Source organism: Vulpes lagopus, chromosome 19 (genome assembly GCF_018345385.1).
Source record: "Vulpes lagopus strain Blue_001 chromosome 19, ASM1834538v1, whole genome shotgun sequence".
Taxonomy (NCBI): Eukaryota; Metazoa; Chordata; class Mammalia; order Carnivora; family Canidae; genus Vulpes; species Vulpes lagopus.
In genome coordinates this window covers 8,442,678-8,463,474 of record NC_054842.1, presented here as the reverse complement: position 1 = coordinate 8,463,474, position 20,797 = coordinate 8,442,678, and the positions used below count along the sequence as shown (strand labels likewise).

The 20,797-nt window shown below is 47.9% G+C and overlaps 1 protein-coding gene across 2 annotated transcripts in view; it reads right to left on the bottom strand.

Annotated features, from left to right (window-relative positions):
• The window catches only part of XYLB (xylulokinase), a 49,035-nt gene extending 29,490 nt beyond the window's left edge, over positions 1-19,545 (bottom strand). The window contains exons 1-8 of one of the 2 annotated variants that reach the window (XM_041734159.1): positions 19,430-19,545; positions 18,294-18,376; positions 7,667-7,736; positions 5,866-5,946; positions 3,526-3,612; positions 2,790-2,918; positions 1,970-2,035; positions 336-408 (exon numbers count right to left, since the gene is read on the bottom strand). In XM_041734159.1, coding sequence (XP_041590093.1) covers positions 336-408; positions 1,970-2,035; positions 2,790-2,918; positions 3,526-3,612; positions 5,866-5,946; positions 7,667-7,736; positions 18,294-18,376; positions 19,430-19,486 — 646 coding nt within the window. In that variant the 5' untranslated portion in view covers positions 19,487-19,545. Of the gene's footprint in view, positions 1-335; positions 409-1,969; positions 2,036-2,789; positions 2,919-3,525; positions 3,613-5,865; positions 5,947-7,666; positions 7,737-18,293; positions 18,377-18,995; positions 19,359-19,429 lie in introns of those variants that run through there. The other variant, XM_041734160.1, reaches the window with a different exon arrangement.
• Between the last annotated feature and the right edge of the window lie 1,252 nt (positions 19,546-20,797).

The window sequence follows — 20,797 nt, the reverse complement described above, 5'->3', positions numbered from 1 at the left end:
GTGCTTTCTGAGACTCTTCTGAAGCCTCACTCATGGGTCTGGGCTCTCGCTCTGCACTCTGCTCCCCTCTGCTGTTCAAAGGCCTTGTAGATAAGCTGCTCCCAGATTATGGACTTGCAGAAATTCTGTGAGATAATAAACACCTGTGGTCTTCAGCTGCTAAGCCCTGGGGTCATTCATTACACAGCAGAAGATAATACCCTCCCTTCTCAGCAAAAGATGACAGGGCTAAGACTTGCACCCCCCCCCCCAGGTGGATGAGGCTTATACTGCCCACAAGCCCACATGCATACTGAACAGGCACCCCATCTCCCCCTGGGACTCTGAAGGCTTACCATCACTGTAGTCGATAGGGGAGTAAGACCCAAGGAATAAGGAAGCAGCAAAACTACTGACCAAAGAAATTCTCTGTGAAAGAAAGAAACACAGTGAGATAGGACTCATTTCCATAAGCGACTGAATACTGTGATATGCACAACACGAGAAGAGTTTTGAAGAGTTCCTCGGGGAGGAAACATTGAGCAAGATGCCTTAGCAATGGCAGTGACTGAGTATCCTGGATACCAGAGTGTCCGAGTATCTGGAATGCCAAGAAATGCCTTTCTGGGAGAGCACCTCACTCTGTGGTTTCTGACAGGCATATATGGGCATAAAACTACCAAATCCGACAAAGAGAAAAAACAAGCCTTGTGAAAAAGCCATGCTTAGGGAAGTGGCTTTTCCACCCAGAATCCAGGGACTGTGGTGCCTGTTTTCCATGCTCTATTTCTGTGGTCTTTCTATCTAGCCACAAGGGAAGTAGGATGGGTAGCCACAGGATTCAGAACCAAAAGAGACTCTCTCGGGGGTTCAGAACAAATGTAAGTGAGAGTTGGTCCCTCAGAAGCCACACGCTCCCAGGCATGAGCTGGAGGAATTGATAATGGATTTCAAATGTCCCCCTGAGGGTCTGTGCTTCCTTGTGCCACGGCCCCTGGACCACTGCAGAGAATGCCAACACTTCCTGTCCCCGCTCAGGCCACCTTTGTACCACACGCAGAATCTGGAGGGGGTTTTTCATCTCTGCCCTTCCCTCCACCCCTGGAATCTACATGGCTAATGATGCAAAATAATCTGGAACTCTGAGTTGTCACATAATAAATTGGATATTGTTATTCCCAAGATTAAAAAGACACTTTGGGGGGCACTGGAGTGATTCAGTCAGTTAAGTGTTTGCCTTCAGCTCAGGTCATGATCCCAGGGTCCTGGGATGGAGCCTCGCATTGGGCTCTCTGTTCAGTGGGGAGTCTGCTTCTCCCTCTCCCTCTGCCTGCCACTCCCCCTGCTTGTGCTCTCTTTCTTTCTCTGTCAAATCAATCAATCAATCAATCTTAAAAAAAAAAAAAACAAAGGCACTTTGGTTTAACATAAGCTGATCATTTTCTAATTATTCAGAGATGAAAATCACTAGCCACGGTGTGGAGCTGCCTCTCACATGGCATTAAGTGTTGATTTTCAGCAAATGTGGATGAAGAACAAGTCTGAGCTACTGGAACACAGGCTCTGCCTGAAGGGTCATAGCTGGCGACACATGGGTTCAGCTTTCCACATTTCCAGAGAAAACATCGAGCCCACACCAATCAAGTGCCTGATAGCCATCCTGCACTTAACCAGGCAGGAAACTGAACAGACAGAGACTTAAAGGCACCCTGATCTCCTACTCTGATGGCACTGGTCCCCACTGCTCCCACCCTGCCCCTGACCTCTGCCTCATCTGGTCAGAAGAGGCCCTGACTTCTCTTTCCCATGATTTCATTCTTTCCCTTCTCTTTGGAAATGGCCTGACAGTGAGAAATAAGCAAACTGAATACATACCTTTTTTAACATCTGCTAATCAATGTTTGTGGCCAACGCACATGAGCTGTATTTATGCTAAAGGAAAGTAGTATAAAGAAATTAACTGTGACTTAAACAGGAACATTTAACCAACCTCTGTATGTGAATAGGCCTCAGGATTCTGCTGGTAAATCTTTGCAATTTGGTTTCCTGTAAAACGCTGGAAAAAGAGTACAAATTCTTAAAAACCCAAGTCCTACGTGCAACGATCATCTCCAGAAAGTGAGGCTCGCAGAGCTTGTGCTCTGGATATTAGTTAACACCATGAAAGCTTTATAAAGGCCTCAAATCTAGAAATGTTTGCTGAACACCCTTAGAGGATCAGCCTTGCTCCTCATCCCGCACAGTGACTGTGTGAACCAAGGGCACCTGTGCAGGAGACACAAGAATGTTCCCCACCCCTATTCTTTTGATGTCAGGTGGCCCAAGGAGGGGCCAAGGGCAGCCAGCCCTGGAATGGTGACTGAAGCCAGCATGAAAAGGCATTCTTTTCATTGATGTATTTATTTACTTTTCCAGGAACTGCCTAAGTGCTTTCCTTTCAGCTTCAAAACTGCCTAAAGCGTAAGTGCTATTTTTACCCCCAGGTGAGAGGCTGAAGTGAAGATGCCACCATCACCCGCACAGGGCACAGTCACATTCATGCCTCGGCTCCCTACTGGGCAACAGGAGGCCCGCCCTTGCTCATGGGCAGCAGAGGGAGGCAGGAAAGCCCTTAGCAGAACCAGGGACCAGAGGGCCCAGACCTGGCTCGGTAGGGGCAATGACACCCACAGGGCATCATTGATCCCCACTGGGGCAAGTCACGGGCTGTGCTCCCAGACACCTGGAGAGAAGAGACCAGAGCCAGCAACTGAACCAGATCTTCCTCTGGGGCCAACCCTAGTCCCCAGCCCCTGGCAGGCATTGCACACCTCATAAGCACGGGAGCCGGTGAGGCTGCTGAGAGCCTGGGCCCCTCCCACGGCGGCCTCCAGCTGGCGGCACTGAGCTGTGGTGCTGGAGTCCATCCACACAGGGCTGTCCTTGATGGAGAAACAAGCCTGAAAAGGGAGAAGAAAGGCACAGGCTTGAACTCTGCCTGCTGACTCTGGGAGCTGCCCTGGCACTGGTGGTCACGCTGCCAATCGCAGCAGGTGTGGGCACCTCCTCCCTGGATGCGACCTTGGAAGACCAGCCGGCAAGCCCTACCTGCCTAAACCTCCCCCTGGCCTGGTGGAGTCTCTCCCCAGAAAGCTCAGGGTGGAAGGTTCTGATGAGGACACCTGAGCACCATGGCCAACACTGGAGGTGAGCAGGGCAGCGGGGCAGCCAGGGTGGCTAGAGCTGCAGCCAAGTGCAGTTTCACAGGGGCATTTGAAGCCAGGGAACATGAAGACAGAGCCTGCTTCCCAGCATCACTAGGAGGCACCGTGTCCCAAGGGGAGATCCTTGAGGGAAAAACTGGATAGGTGCCAGACAGGAAGGGACCCCGGATGACGGCTATCAGCACCTGACCCTCTGTCCAGGCACCAGGTATATCCCTCGGGAGGCTGGGTGGACCATGTTCACTGCACTACCGCCCGAGCCAAGTTCCTATACCCTTGACAACGCACAAAAGCCCCAGATTTCAGGGCCCACAGGGGCTTGGGCCCTTCTCCCCATGGTTACCTGCAGCTGCTTATGTAACAAGAGGTCTGGTGACAGGTTTGTTAGCACCTGGCTGGCCCCAGTCTTCCAGTAGACACTTCCATGTTGCTGTCAAGGGAAAACCCAAGCACACGTTCACACAGCCACACACGGTATCACCTCCTGAAGACACAGAAAGACTCTGGACCACACACCAAACAACTGGGCTCCAAGCCAGCCCCAACACCTTCTTAGTCACAGAATTCCTCACCTTTTATGAGTCTTGGTTTTCCTTTCTAGAAGATGAGAACTCTGCCCTGTCCACCCCAAAACTTATAGGAAAGGCCCAAGAAAGAATTATTGGTCTGGATTTTGGTACCTCTGTAAAACTGTATTTAAATATCTTGCTCATAATCTTATCTGAAATTCACTCCTTCATTCGCTTACCCATTCATTCATTCAACATTTATTGGGAACCTAGATCACGCCAGGCAATGGGATGGATGAATAGGATAGTGTGGTCCCAATTCTCTACAATATTGTAGTCGAATCAGAGAAAAAGACACAAACACACAATTACAAAACCCTGTGGATGTGCAGTGGCAGGACGGTGGGGACACAGAGGAGGGGCATCCAATAAGCTGGTAGAAGTGGACAGGATTAGCAGGAAAGGTACCTGGCGATGAGTGTGGGGGTGCTCCATGCAGAGAGCAACCACAGGTGAGACAGGCTGGCAGGTGTGGGGAATGGAAAGTTTCAGGCGGGAGGGAGGTATGGGAGCTACAGGGAGAGGTGGCAGCCTGGAGGGCCTGGAGGTCCGTGCTCAGGAGGTTGGAGCTTATCTTTGAGGCGTGGGAACTCTGGATTAGCATGGGAGTGACAATGCCAGGGCTGAATGGAGGAAAGGGTTTGGGGGAGTCATGGAGCAGGTATGCGAGAGGCAGGGAGGCCCAAGCAGAAGCGTAGAGAAAAATCACAAATATTTGGCCTGGCGCAAGAGATGCAGGATTAGAGAAGAGGTGGTAGATTCAGGAGTCATGTAACAAATCAACAGGACATAGGGACCCCTTCGACGTGGGGTCAGGGATGACAGGTGGATTGTGACCCTGGAGAAGGCTGGAGCATTCACAGAGCATATGAGAAGTTGGAGGTGTTCTTAGGACACCCAGCCATGGGGTTGGGGGACTCCCAGGAGGGAGAGGGTGTTCCCGCCTGGGGTTCAGGCAAGAGAAGTGGATGAGATCCCCCAGGGAATCTGTTTAACAAGGACAAGGAGCATTAAATTCCTGTTCAGTGGGGGATAGGAGAGAAGAGGTGGCTTCGGAAAAATTAGTGAGTCCTCTAACGAGGATGTGAAAGCAGGCTAACCCAGCATGGAACAAAATTGATTCAGAGAACAAGACTCAACTTGGGTCCTGACTCCTGCCCCCAGCAGCTGTGTGACCTTGGGTAAGTGACATCACCCCTCTGTGCCTCAGTGTCCCTATGTAAATGGCAATGGTGTAGCTAAAACTTAAAAGAGGTTTTTATGCACTATTCTATGTATTTAATACTACTCACATCGACCCTATGGCAGATGAGGGCACGGAGTCACCAGAAAGCTAGATGATGTGCCTGGGTCACTGCTTGTAAATGGTGGGCCTGGGGACACAGCCAGGGAACAGAGCTCCCATGCTCACTGTGCCCCAAGACCACTTCATAAAATTACTGTAACGATTAGGTTAAATAGTATACAATGAGGGGTGCCTGGGTGGCATGGATGGTTAAGTAGCAGACTTGGTTTTGGCTCAGGTCATGATCTCAGGGTCATGAGCCCCATGTCACGCTGGTGCCAGGTCTGCTTGAGATCCTCTCTCCCTCTCCCTCTGCCCTTCCCCCGGTTCATGCAAGTGCCCGCTTTCTCTCTAAAAAGATTTAAAAAAGAATATATGTAAAACGCTTGACACTGCACCTAGCATCCACTAAGTGCTCAGTCAGCATTTGTTATTATTTTTACTAATACTTCTACTACTAAAACTGCCATTATCAGGACTATAATTTCTGACTGCTTCTACTTCCAGGAAACAGAAAAACAATTTTAGTGCTCCCAAGCAGGCATTGTAAATGCACGTCAAACACTTCCTCCACCCCATTAGAGGACCTCTAACCGGTTCCTCCTCACCCAGCGTCCCATTCTGTATAATGCTTCACAGTACCAGCCGCTTCGGGTCCTTCAGCAAGGAGGCAAGCTACACACCCTCCAAAGCAGAAGTGCCATAGGGGTCTTTACCAACAACAGAATGTATGCAGTGGCTCTCAAGAACAAGCACTCCCTCTGGGGGAGCCCTGCACCCTCACCCCATAGCCGCCCCACAAGGCGCAAAGAGGCTGCTACAGACAAACCTGGCCTGCCCCAGACAGGGCGAGGACTTGAGAGAAGTCGAAGCCCAACGCCTTCATCCTCTCCAAGATGGTATCCAAAGCCTGCGAAGACAAACGGAGCCCACGGTGACTATCCTAACCACAGAGTCACACAAAGCCCACGGTGACTATCCTAACCACGGAGTCACACAAACCCACAAGCCTCAGCACTGAAACCTAAGTGCTGGCTATTACCCCAAGGATGAAAAAGCGCTGGTGGCAGGGATGTATAAGCATTAGAATAATTCATTACAGTAGGCACCAATCAAATAAGAAAGTGAACTATGGTAAAAACAGTCTGGGTAATGGAATCGGAAACCACTGGCCCTCAAATTCTGCTTCTCTACTTTGTGACTCCCAAGCACTCAGGAAGAGCAAAACCAAGGGGATCAAATTGTGTTTTTTTTCTATTTGCATTTCAACCCACTGGACTAGTGGCATGACTTCACTGCAACAGAGAAGTGAAGAGCAAACTAGACGGCCCCCATCAGAGAGGGGCCAGGAGTTGGCTCCCTGTGTCCAGGAGCACCAGGCTGGAAGGAGTAGGTAGAGATGGTGGCCATTTGCCCCAATTCCCATTCCACCCTCCACCATCTGGGTGCGTTCTTCTTTCTTGCAAGACCCCAGGTGTGGGATAAATGGTACTGCCCAACAGAGCCTGACCCTCCCCAAAGATTTCAGGGCAGGAATTAGGGATTCATTCCAGGCTGCATTTCCTTTGAGGGCAGAGCAGCTACTGGAGCTCTGACCTGACTCTGCCATCCCCACCCTATGCTGGAAGGGCTCCTTTCACAGTCCTGGCTATGACTGCCAACTTGGCCCTCCTGGTCAAACCTCGAGCAGGGAGTGGGCACAGCTAGAAGAGGTCCAATGCTGGGAGGCTGCTCACAATTAGAAATCATGTGGCTCCACTCCCAAGCCTGGCTCTCTATCCATTGCTCATCACCCCGAGTGAAGGTCCCAACCTATCAGAAACCCCTGACATTATCACTGGGATCTCTAGACACTGGCTCTTGCCTGTCACCCCCACCACACCCCTTGGTATGGCTCAACCCTATGAAGTACATCCCAGCTAGCCTGTCTGGTGGAAATCTGTCCTTTACCCCCATCCTCCTGTATGAGTCAGGATCAAGTTGTTAAAAAAAAAAAAATTCTTTTAAAAATTATTCTAGTTATCTTAACCGAAAGAATTTAGTAGAGGGAATTGCTTAAACAGGTATTGGAGGACTGAACCGGTTTTGGCAGACACTCTGAACACTGCCTTTGCTGGCTTCCAGGTTCAGGGTCTCGGGAGCCCCAGGGTAGACCCAGGCCCATCATGATGGTCTATACTGGTCACACCCCTGGTCCCATGGCTCCATGGGTCACCCATAATTGGCAGCAGGGATCTTCCTTTCTTGTCAGTCCTGAGCAGGCAGGCCTGCCTTGGGGTCCTTCTGAGCCTGAACACTAGGACACCAGTGCTGTGTCTGGATCTCAGGATACAAGGGTAGCCACAGGGCCTCCTGCAGTGTTTGGCAAAGGTTTGGGAAAGGCGCTATTCTGAAGATGGTTACTTACTGGCAGGGCTTGCAAGTGCTCTAGCACCAGACCTGAAGCCTTTCATGTGTCCTCTCGGCTCAAGAGTACTGACACCAGTTGAAGCTCAATCCAGCCCTAGAAACCGTGCAGACTCCATTTCTCAGTGAGGATCTGGTCTCAACAGAGGGCTTTCCAGTAAATCAGCAAGTCCGCCCATGAGATAGGCTGGGGACAAGAGAGGGTCAGGGATCTCTGTGTTTACCTGGACCCACATCAGGACTGGAGATGTCACTGTCAGCCCATCCTCGTGAACATGGACCCCACCTTGAGTCCTATAAGGAGAACAAGAGAGAGTGTTGGACAGAACCTTGGGCAGGGTCCCAATGGGGACAGACCCTAGATCCCTCCAGTGGAGGGAGAAATGTCCCTTCCCCAAGCTCGGTGGAATTCTAAACTCAGTGAGACTGAACGGTACTGGCAAGATGGAAAGAGAAGTTCTAGAAATTGCTCGGAGGTGACAATTCTCAGAAAGCATCAGCAAAAACAAAAATATAAGGGTCTCGCCCTGGAAGGCAGGCATGGCATCACTTAGCCATGAGGAAACCAGGAGTGCAGTGTTGGATTAAAACCCTCCCAAGCCCACTGGGTTTGGAGAGGTAGAAGTGATGTGCTACACAGAGGTGCTGCATCTGCAGGAAAAGTTCTTGGCTATCAGACCAGGAAGTCCTTGGATTGCAAGCCTGGAAAGTTGCCTGGACCCTTCTCCCCACTCTCGTCCTCCCTATAAGACCCTCATGCAAATAACTCACTTGACAAAACCCAACCTTTTCAATGATGAAGTAAAAACAAAACAAAAAAAAGCAGACTCAGAATCCATAGCAAGATACTATTAGATAACCATGTGACCCAGACATTCTATTCCTAATTATCCCGTCAAAAGAAATGAAAGTGTAAGTTCATAGGCAGGTTTGTATACAAGTTTCCATAAAAGCCTTATTTGTGACAACAGAAACCTAGAATGAATGGATAAATTGTGGTGTGTGTGTGTGTTGGAATATTACAGAATAACAAAAAAGTGAACCACTAATACACATACCAACAGAGATGACACTCCAATGATCACACTGAGTGAAGGAAGCTAGACACAAGAGTGCACACTACATGATGCCATGTATATAACATGCTAGAAAGTGCAAATCCACCTATTGTGAAAAAGCAGGTCAGTGGTTTCCCAAGTCCAGTAGGGAGGAAAGGATGGGATACAAAGGGGCACAAAGAATATTTCGGGAGGGGCACCTGGGTGGGTGAGCATCTGCCTTTGGCTCAGGTCACGATCCTAGGGTCCCAGGATCAAGTCCCATATAGGGCTCCCCTCACAGAGCCTGCTTCTCCCTCTGCCTGTGTCTCTGCCGCCCCCCTCGTTAATTTAAAAAAAAAAAAGTATCTTTTGGGAGTGACGTAGATGGTCTGTATCTTCATTTTGGTGGTACTTTCTCAGCTATAGGTCTTCCTCTATCAAAACGCACTGAACTGTACATTTTAACAGATGTCCTTTCTTTGGTACACAAATTATATTCAATAATACCAGTATTTTTATAAGATACTACTGGGAAAAAAGAAAAAGAGCAGCATACTTTCCCATGGATAATAAAAACTATCAGAAAAAAATGTTGCTTCTACAAAACACGTGATAATTGCAACCAAATAGTCCACCGTGTATTTAACAACTTAAAATTGGCAATTCCTGCTAGGAAGAAGTCTAAAGCTCCCCCATACCTGCCAAAGCACCAGGTCCAAATGATTTCACAGAAGATTACTCTCAAATCTTTAAAGAACAAGTATTTCAAATATTATTCAAATTGTTCCTGGGCAGCTTGGAATTTTCCAATTCTTTTTATGAAATATAAAATCAACACCAAAACCTAAAATACTGTACTGAAAGTACAAGAAACAAAAGAAACAGATTAAACAGACAATCAAAATTTAAAACTTGTTTCAAAGGACCATCAAGAAAGTGCGAAGATAACCCACAGAAATGGGAAAAAAGTTTTGAAATCCTATGTCTGATAAGAGACTTGTATCCAGACTATCTAAAGATAGTTGTACAACTCAGTAACAAAAAGACAAATAATGCAGTTGAAAAATGGGCAAAGAATCCAAGTAGACATTTCTCTAAAGATACACAAATGGCCAAACATACTCAACATCACTAGTCATTAGAAAGATGAAAATCAAAAATCAAAACTAAAAAAATAAAAATAAAAAGAAGAAAGATGCAAATCAAAACCACAAGGAGCTGCTGCTTCATACCCATTAACATAGATATAATCTATAATCAGAAAAATAGTAAAGAACTAATGTTGGCAAAGACATGGAAAAATTGCAACCCTCCTACAGCACTCGTGAGAATATAAAATGGTATGGCTGCTTTGGAAAAGTCTGTCTGGGGGCACCTGGGTGGCTCAGTGGTTGAGTATCTGCCTTTGGCTCAGGTCATGATCCCAGGGTCCTGGGATGAAGCCCTGCACTGGGTTCCCCACAGGGAGCCCGCTTCTCCCTCTGCCTGTATCTCTGCCTCTCTTTCTGTCTCTCATGGATAAATAAAATCTTAAAAAAAAGAAAAAAAAAAAGGAAAAGTTCCTCCAAGTGTTGAACATAGAGTGACCACAGGACCCATTCATTCCACTCCCAGGTATATACCCAGTGGAAATGAGAACATGTCCTTACAGAACTTGTACGCTGTATTAGTCAGCTCGGGCTGCAGTAACGAACGCCAGAGATGGAGCAGTTTAAAAAACAGGCATTTATCTCATCACAATTCTGGGAGCAAGAAGCCTATGATCAAGATGCTGGCAAATATGGTTTTTGGTGAAAGCACTCTTCCTATTTGCAGATGGCCACCGTCTCACCGTGTCCCCCCTTGGCCTTTCCTCTGAGCACACTCAGGGAGGGGGTAGAGTGGGGGGCAGAGAGAGATCTTCCTCATATAAGGACACCATTTCTATTGGATTAGAGCCTCACCTTTATGATCTCAACCTTAATTAGTTCCCTAAAGGTCGTATCTCCAAATACAGCTACATTGGAAGTTAGGACTTCAATGTGATTTTTCAGGGGGCAGGAGGGGAGGGGGACACAAGTTAGTCTATAACACACATGAGGGGATACCTGGGTAGCTTAACTTCTCCCTGGGAAGTTAATGGGTATGAAGGTTTAGCGCCTGCCTTTGGCTCAGGGCCTGATCCTGGAGCCCCGGGATCAAGTCCCGCATCGGGCTCCCCTGCATGGAGCCTGCTTCTTCCTCTGCCTGTGTCTCTGCCTCTCTGTGTCTCTCATGAATTAATAAATAAAAAATCTTAAAAAAAAATAACACACACAAATGTTCATAGCAGGATTGTTCATAATAGCCAAAGAGAGGAATATCTGGCAGCTGATGTATGGATAAACAAAATGTGGTATCATCCATACAAAGGAACATTACTGAGTATAATATAGAAAGAAATGAAGTCCTGATGTTTTACAATATAAACTTTAGAAACGTTGTAAGTGAAAGAAACTTGTCAAAATTTACCACATATTACATAATTCATTTATAAGAAATGTTCAGAATAGGCAAATCCACCGACTTTGTGGTTGCCAGGACTGGAGGAGGGGACATAGGGAGTGACTGCTAGTGAATATGGGGCTTCTTTTTGAGGTGATGAAAATGTTCTAAAATTAAATAGTGGAGATCATGACACAGTTCTGTGAATATATTAAAGACCACTGAACTGTATACATTTTATTTTTTTTTTATTTTATTTTTATTTTTTTTTAATTTTTATTTATGATAGTCACAGAGAGAGAGAGAGGCAGAGACATAGGCAGAGGGAGAAGCAGGCTCCATGCTCCGGGAGCCCGATGTGGGATTCGATCCCGGGTCTCCAGGATCGCGCCCTGGGCCAAAGGCAGGCGCCAAACCGCTGCGCCACCCAGGGATCCCTGAACTGTATACATTTTAAAAGAGTGAATTTTTTGATATGTGAATTCAATATCAAGAAGAGCTTTTTTTTTTAAAGGATACGATGGCGGGGGGGGGGGGGGGGAACACCCTGTATTAGTTAATTTCCATGGCTTGACACAGCTGAAGGTTTTTTTTCTCACTCACATAAAGCATCATCAGTGGCATGCTGGGGACCAGGAATGCAGAGTCAGGTGAGGAGTGGGTTCTGTTTCCTGCAGTTATCAGGGACCCAGGGGGACAGTGGCTATTCTCATCTTCCAAATGGTTTCTTTTTTTATTTTTTAAAAGATTTTATTTATTCATTAGACACACACACACACACACACACAGAGGCAGAGACACAGGCAGAGGGAGAAGCAGGCTCCATGCAGGGAGCCTGATGCAGGACTCAATCCCGGGACTCCAGGATCACGCCCTGGGCCGAAGGCAGGTGCCAAACTACATAGCCACCCAGGGATCCCTTCCAAGTGGTTTCTAAGGCTGCCCTGGACACTACATCCAGCCACAGGGTCAAGGAAGACACAGGGCAGAGGATCACAGTGGGTGGGGGTTGTATGGTCTCATAGAGAGGCCTGTTCACTTTCTCCCGTGTTCTGCTGGTAATCAGACTCAAGTCACATGGCTGAACAAAACTACAAGAAAGGCAGGAGTATGCCCAGGGGGAGAAGGAAATAAGTCTGACAGATCGCTGGTCAATCACCACAAAAGTCACTATTTACATAAGAAGATACAATAGTTAGAAATAAGTTTAAAATAAATTATAGGTACTAGGTGGTTTTGCCTTGTTATAAACCACTTCACAGCTAAGTGACTTGAAACTATTAAGCTCATTTAGCTCACAAATCTGTTGGTCACTGGGCTGGGCTCAGCTGGGCGCCTCATGCATCCATGGTTGGCTAACAGTAGCTAGAGGGTCCTGCTTCTGGGGCCGGCGCTGCTTGTCTTGCTTAGCTGGGGGTATGGGAGTAAATGCCTCTCATTTTCCAGCAAGCCATCCTGAACTTGGCCATGTGGTGGCTGGGCAGGGTTCCAAGAATGAGAGCAGAAGTCAGCAAGGCCTTCTGGAGGCTTAGATTTAGAACTGGCTTGAAGTTACTTTCCTCCCATTCTACTGGTTAAAATCAACAGGTAAGGAAATGACTCCCCTCTCTTGACTGAGGGAGCTTCCAAGCCCCACTGCAAAGGGTCTGGGTATAGGAAGGGCTGGGGAATTATGGTCATTTCTGTGCACAATCCACATGTCAAACATATCAAAACACATGTGAAGTATTCAAAATAAGCCTTGAACAAATGCAAAGACAAAGCAGATGCTTTGATAAGAAGACTCAATCTAAAAATAAAAATAAAAAAAAATAAGAAAAAGAAGACTCAATCTCATAAAGTTGCCAATTCTCTGCAAGTTAATTTAGAAATGTAACACAATCTCAATAAAAATATTAACAATTTTTCTTTCTGGAACCTGAAAAGCTGATTCTAAAGTACATATCAAAAAAAAAAAAAAAAAAAAAAGGCCATGGAAATTGAATGTAGAACAGTCAGAGGGGACCAACAATTTTAGATATTAAGTCTTATTATAAAGCTGGAATAACTAAAATAACACATTACTGGCTCATGAACAGACCCCAACTAATGTAACAAAAGAAAATGCCCAGAAATCCACCTAACCACACACAGAAATTAGCATATAAAGTTGGTGTCTCGGGGATCCCTGGGTGGCGCAGCGGTTTGGCGCCTGCCTTTGGCCCAGGGCGCAATCCTGGAGACCCAGGATCGAATCCCACGTCGGGCTCCCGGTGCATGGAGCCTGCTTCTCCCTCTGCCTGTGTCTCTGCCTCTCTATCTCTCTGTGACTATCATAAATAAATAAAAATAAATAAATAAAGTTGGTGTCTCAAATCAGTGAGGTAAAGACAGGATTCTAGGAAAACGGCATTAAAACAATTGGAAGGGTGCCTGGGTGGTTCAGTCGGTTTGCTTTCAGCTCAGGTTGTGACCCCAGGTTTCCAGGATCAAGTTCCTATTAGGGCTCTCTGCTCTGCAGAGAACCTGCTTCTCCCTCTCCCTCTGCCTGCCGTTCCCCCTTGTGCTTGCTCTCTCTCTCTCCCTCTATCAAATAAATAATTAAGATCTTAAAAAAAAATTGGAGTCATTGATAAAAAACTGAAGCTGGATATAAACGTTATGCCATGCACCTAGATAATCTCCAAATATTTTTACATAAGAAAACTGAAGTCTTATAAGAACTAGAAGAAAACACAGGTGAATCCCTTCACAATCTCAGAATGAGGAAGGCCTTTTAAACTGTGACTCAAAATCTGGAAGCAACAGAAAAGGCTGAGAAGTCAGGAGCGCAGGAAACAAAATACGGGTATGGCCACCACCCATATGCAAATCAAAAACAAACAAAAATCTGAGAAACATTCATTGCAATTCATTTAACAACAAAGAGATCATTCTTCTAATATATGAAGAACACCTAGAAATAATCAATCCAAGAGAAAAATGGGCAAAGGTCATGAAAAACAACTTCACAGGAAAAAAGTTCAACTCTTCTAACAACCACACTGCATTGCAGTGCTGTGGGAAAGAGGCACTCACATGCATTGCTGGTGGGGTGTAAATCAATACAATCCCTATGGGAGCCAATCTGGCCATACATTCCAAATTTACAAATCTATTTACTCTTTGATCCAGCAATCCTTTTTCCAAACTTTTTAAAAAATATTTATTTATTTGAGAGAGCACACATGCATACACATTCGAGTGGGGGTGGGGCAGAAGGAAAGAATCTTCAAGCAGATTTCCTGCTGAGCGTGGAGCCTGCATTGGGGCCTGACCCCATGACCCATGAGATCACAACCTAAGCCAAAACCAAGAGTTAGACACCCAACAGACTGAGCCACACAGGCACCCCCCCCATTTCCAAACTTCTATCTCACAAATAAATTGGCACATGTCTGTAATGCCATAAGTTAGGTAATTCACATCATTTTTCACTGCAAACAACCCAGCATCCATCAATTCCAACTACACAATGGAATTCTATGCATCCTATAAAAATAACACAGGGGGTGCACCTGGGTGGCTCAGTCCATTAGGCAACTCACTCTTGGTTTCAGCTCAGGTCATGATCTCAGGGTCCTGAGATCCAGCCTGGCATAGGGCTCTGTGCTCAGCAGGGAGTCTGCTTAAGATTCCCTCTCTCCCCCTCCCCTCCACCCTTCTCCCTACTTGAGCTCATGCATGCACATGCTCTCTCCCTCTAAAAAAACAAACACAGAAGCTCTATGTACTGATGTGGAAACACAGCCCAATTATTGTGAAATGAATAAAGCAAAGTACACAATGATGTGTACAATGAACTTTTTGAGTGTAAATAAGGGAGAAAATAAAGATACATCTGCTTATGTTTTGATATAAAACACTGGAAGGATACACAAAAAACTAATGAAAGTTAGGAGGGCAGGACGGAAGAGATGAGATCACAGAGAGATTAAGACTTCACAATATGCCTTTTGTTCCTCTCAAATTATGTACCAAGTAGATGCAATGCTTAATATCTGTGTTAAAATAACCACTTCAGAAAAGAATATGGCAGTTTTTTAAAAACCTACCATACAACTTAACCATTCCTAAGTATTTCATTTCTAACACAAATGAAAGTTTATGTTGACACCAAGACTTGTATGTGTTTCACAGTTTCTTTATAATAATGAAAAAATGGAATCCATCCAAATATCCCTCATCAGATGATGGATAAACTAATTGTGGTCCATTCACACAATGGAATACTACTGAGCAATAAAATAGAACAAATTATTGATACATATAACAACATAGGTGAATCTCAAAATGATTATACTAAGTTTTAAAAGTCAGATAAAAAAGAATATATAATTATTATTTCCTTTATATAAAATTCTAGAAAGTATAAACTAATCCATAGTGATAGAAAATGTATCAGTGATTGCTGGGGGCTCAAGTGAGGAAGAGGAATACACTCAAAGTGGCATGAGAAAACTTTTGAGGTATAGAAATGTTTATTATCTTGATTCTGGGCATAGATTCATAAAGGAATATCTATGTCAAAACTTACAAAGCTGTACACATTACATGTGTGCAGTTCACGGTGTATCAATTATATCTCAATAAAACTGTAAAAAGAACAGTGGGGGAGGAATAAGCTAGATCTGAATACAGTTGAAAGATCTTAAAAATGTAACTGGGTAAAAAAGCAATACTAAACACTACTGTATTTTGGGTATGGATACCTTTTTTTTTTTCCTAATGGAGAGGATTGATGGACTCATTGAGTCAAAAGAGAGAGTGAGGCAGAATTTAAAAATTTAAAAGCACAGAAATTATACGAAGTGTGTTTTCATACTATTATGTGAAATTAAAGTAAAAATCCAGAACAGAAAGGTAACTGGAAGATGTGAAGATTAAGCAATATCTTTCTTTCTTTTTTTTTTTTAAGATTTTATTTATTTATTCATGAGAGACACAGAGAGAGAGAGAGAGAGGCAGAGACATAGGCAGAGGGAGGAGAAGCAGGCTCCATGCAGGGAGCCTGATGTGGGACTTGATCCCAGACCTCTGGGATCACGCCCTGAGCCAAAGGCCGACCCTCAACCACTGAGCCACCCAGGTGTCCCAAGCAATACCTTTCTAAATAACACATGAGTCAAAGAAGTCTCAAGAGAAACTAAAAAGGGGCGCCTGGGTGGTTTAGTCGGTTAAGCATCTGCTTTTGACTCCAGGATCAAGCCCTGTGTCAGGCTCCCCACTTAGGGACCCTAATCCTGTATCACTGGTGTCCTTGTAAAAGTAGGTTAGAAAACAAATAATATGATGGAGACACTAGGGATGCAACGGGCAGAGGATGACCATGTGACTGGCAGCAAGGCAGCCATCTGCAAACCAAGGAAAGAGGTTTCGGAGGAACCTGACCCTGTCGGCATCTCCAGAATTGTAGAAAAATAAATTTCTGTTGTGTAAGACACGTAATCTGTAGTATTTTTTTCTGGCAGCACTCCCAAACTAATACAAAATATACAACAGCTAAATTTATGATCTTTCTTCCCAAAATCAAGTCTCTTCCACAATCTACCATCCATCCACAAGGCCAGCCAGAAACCTTACCTTCACACCTCACATTCAATTCTGCCCCAGGCCCTGGCAATTTCATCACTCACCTCTCCAAGACACTATCATTTCCCATCCAGATGATCTTGAAAAACCTCCATGGTCTCCCAACATGCACTCTGACCAATCCCCAAATGCTCTCTCGCTGTACCCAGAGAGAGCTTTTCAAAACACAAATACAACTGTGTCAACCATGTCACTCACACCTTACCGCTATCCCCATGGCCCTTCAGTGGCTGTTCATAGACTTCAGGCAAACTGTGTACCAAAGCCTATGTGGTCGAGCCCAGCCTCCAACACCCTCTCTGCTCCCCAGCCAAACTGGTCTTCAATTCCCTGAATAAGCAGTGCTCTTTCATCCTACAGGGCCTTTGCACACTCTGCTCCTTCTGCCTGGAATGCTCTCTCCCTTCCATCACCTGGTGAATCCCACTCACTCAGATCTTGGCTTAAGCACTACTTCCTTAGGGACCCTTCCTGACCAACCTCTAAGTCTGGGTCACGTTCCTTTATAATCAACATTTGGAGAAGGGAGTTCCTTTCCTTTAATGGCATTCTCTGAGTCTATAATCAAATATTCTTTTGTGAGATGCCTTGATTGATATCAGTCTCCCCTATTCAACGGAAAGCTCTGGGAGAGTAAGGACCCATGTCTCTGTTCCACTCACCATCAAATCTCAGTACGCAGGATGGTGCCCGACCCAAAGCAAGTTTCAATTGATACTTATTGCATGTATGGATGCATGAGTACCTGGAATTGGGAAAGAATTGGAGAACACATTCCAGAAGAAAAGGGTGCTTGAGAGGTCTACCAAGACCATGAGTCCTGTAGTTTGATGAAGCCAGATCTACAGACAGTAACTCCTAGGTTCTTGGACGCAATTCAAATGTGGTGGGGGATAGGAGAGGATGGTGGTTCTGCTACACATACCACCAAGCAATTCTGGGCCATTAGCAAATGGTCTGACACTATCTACCCAGAGATAGCATCAAGTTCCACTGGTTATGGGTCCAGACCTTCAAGGCTGCCCTTCCCTACCCACTTCAGATGCCAAGTGCAAGCCCTAGGCTGTTACCTGTGCTTCTGACTAACCAGCTACAGATTGTTGGTTCCAATGGTCTTAGGTTCTTTTGATTCGCTTGAGCAGCTCACAAAACTCAGGGAAAACACAAACTTAGGTTTACCAGTTTATTAAAAGACAGGATAAAGGACAGGAATTGACAGCCAGATGAAGAGATATATAGGGCAAGGTATGGGGAAAAAGCAAGGAGTTTCCATCTCCTTTCCAGGCACGCCACTCTGCCCAATCTCCACGTGTTCATCAACCCAGCTCTCTGAACCCAGTCTTTTTGGGTTCTTATGAAGACTTTGTTACATAGTCACGATTGACTAAGTCACTGGCCATTGGCCTTGCAACCTCCAGCTGAAAATTCCAAGTCTCTAATCACATGGTTGGTCTTGGCAACCAGCCCCTACCCTTGGGTAGAGTCTAAAAGTCATTTCCATTCACATAACAAAAGACACCTTTAGGACTCTCAACACTTAGGAAATTCCAAGGGTTTGGGGGGCTGTGAGTCAGGAACTGTCAAGACCAAACCAAATATATTCTGGCCATCTGAATGACCGAATATGTATTTCTTATAAATAAAAACAGCACACCAGAATAGTGCAGTTTATGAATGTAAACGGTTGAGGGAGGACCCCAAAACCAACCCCCACCACACATATACACTAGGTACATACCCAAATTCTAGAAGGTCTCTGTCAAAATGCACACTGTCCTCATAGAACACATTCAGCTCTGCATCAACAGCAACAACTTTCACCTGGAAGGCATTTTTAAAAATGGTGTATTTTCCTCAGCTTCTACACTGGTCCAGGGGTAGGAACATCACCAGGTGAGGCCCATCACCTGAGTGGGTGGCTCAGCCTTGCTTGGGGTGCATCACTGTAACCATGGCTACAGAGGCCTCATCTGGGAACATACCCAGAGCAGGTAACATGAAAAGGCTGAGGCAAAGAAGAAACAGCCATACAGCTCAAGGAATCTTTCTGTGCCCCCCTAAGCAACCAAAGCCAAGACCCTCTAGAAGCAGATGCTCGAAGACGAGCTGATTCTTGAACCTGGCAAGGAGGCCGGAGTAAGTCCTCCAGGGGATGGAATGACAGACAAGCAGCATTTGGAGATGTGTCTGGGGGCCCGTCTGCAGGGACCTGAGAGACCAGACAAGGCCCCTGGGCTGTTCGCACAGGCCGCGATCAAGTCCAGAGACGCACAGGTCCGGACGGAGCCGACCTCCGAACTCAGGGGTGCAGCTCCTGTCCCAGACAGATGGGCGCGGAGACCCGGCAAGGCGGCTGGCCTTGTGCAGTCCCACCAGGCGTTCTGGCCAGGGGCTGGCCGAGGCTGCCTCCCTGACCCGTGGGGAGAGGGGTCTGATGCACCTGCGCTGACTTCCCAAGGTGAGGAAAGGGCGCCCCTTGGCAGCCCCGCACCCGGTCTGAGGCACGTCTGGACTGTTCGCCGCCTGCGAACCCCGGGGGCCGGCAGCGCGTCCTCGGGCGGCAGCGCCGCGCCGACCCGGCGGGCAAAGTCCGGGCGTCCGTCGCGCCCCGGCCGCTGAGGTCTCGGGCCTGACTCGGGTCACCGGTGCCGGCCGCGCTCCCCAGGCTTGGGCGGCCGTCACTCCGCGCCCGCCCCCACGCGCGAGCCCTGGCCCCGGGGCCGGTTCCGGTCGCGGCCGCCCGGGCGGGGTAGGGGCGCCGGAGCCCCGGAAGCCCGGGGGCGGGGGGCGCTCTCGAGGCTCGGCCCGGGGCTCCCCGCCGCGCTCCCACCCCGGACCCGGACCCGGACCCGGACCCGGGGCCCGCGGCCGCACCTGCTGCGTGCTGAAGTCCCAGCCCAGGCAGCAGCGCCGGGCGCCGCGCTCCGCCATGGCCGCGAGGGTCCGCCCGCCCCGCGCAGACGGTGTCGCCGCGCTCCAGCGCCCGCCGACGCCGGGCCCGCCCCGCCCCTCGCCCCGCCCTCGCCCCGCCCCTCGCCCCGCCCCTCGCCCCGAGTCACCGCCGGCTTGGCTCTGGCGCCGCCTGCCGGGGGGACGGGGCGGACGCGCCCGCGCCGAGCGACCGCACGGGTCCCCCTGCTGCCCCCTCCCCGCCCCGCGGCCCTCCTCCCACCCGCAGGGCTCTCCGCACCGCACGGCGGGGCCAGGTATTCCGCCTTTCAGCTGGCTTGTCCCTGCCTGTCTCTCCGGCCGCCCTGACTCTTGGGTAGGGAGGCCGCGGTCCGCTCGTGGTGGTGCCACGGAGGTCACAGACAGGTGTACCTGGGGCTGCAGGTACTGGGCTCCAAAGGGCCCTGTCCTGTCCCAGCAAATCTGAATGATTACCCAGCTCCGACACGTGTCACATCTCACCTCTGTATTTAAAATCAGGAGACTTCTGGGCAGCCGCGGTTTAAGCGCCGCCTTCACTCCAGGGCGTGATCCTGGAGGCCCGGGATGGAGTCCCCATCCGGCTCCCTGCGTGGAGCCTGCTTCTCCCTCTGCCTGGGTCTCTGCCTCTCTCTCTCTCTCTGTGTCTCTCATGAATAAATAAATAATTTTTTTTTAAAAAAAGTCAGGAGATTCTCTGTTCTGGACAGAGAGGCGCACTCAGTACTTGGCCAGCTAGTCTGGGTAGTGCACTGTGTGCCAGACATGGCGAAGGGGGCATGAGAAACACAATCAGACGCACTTCCCTTCCCCCTGGAGCCCAGGACACCTTCTCTTCCCCACATTCCACCTGGGTGTGTCATGCTCAGCCCTAGGACTGACTTCTTCCCAGAAGCTCTCCCGGGTGAGGTGCTCCTCCCAGGGCCTTCCAAGCGGAAGAGCCCCTCTCGTGCCCCTCGTGCTTTTTCAGAGCCCCTCTCATGCTTTTGGCAGTGGTCTGATTACCCAGCTGGCTCTCTTACTGAACTGGAGCTGCTTGGAACCCAGATGCTCCTCGTGGCCACAGGCCCCTAGATCAGTGGCAGAGCTGGGCCCAATGCCAGTAAGTCTGACTCCAGAATCTGCATGTTGAACACTAAACAAGACAATTTTCTGGACAGTCTTGTAAGAAGGCCCGAGGCAAAACACAAATGTCTCATGAAGGCCAAGGCGGCTGGCTCCTTCTCAAGTTGTCTCACAGAGAGGTCTTGTCTTGTTCAGGGGTGCCTTTCTCTATGGCCTGTGGCACCTACCCCATTCTGGTGACTCATCCTT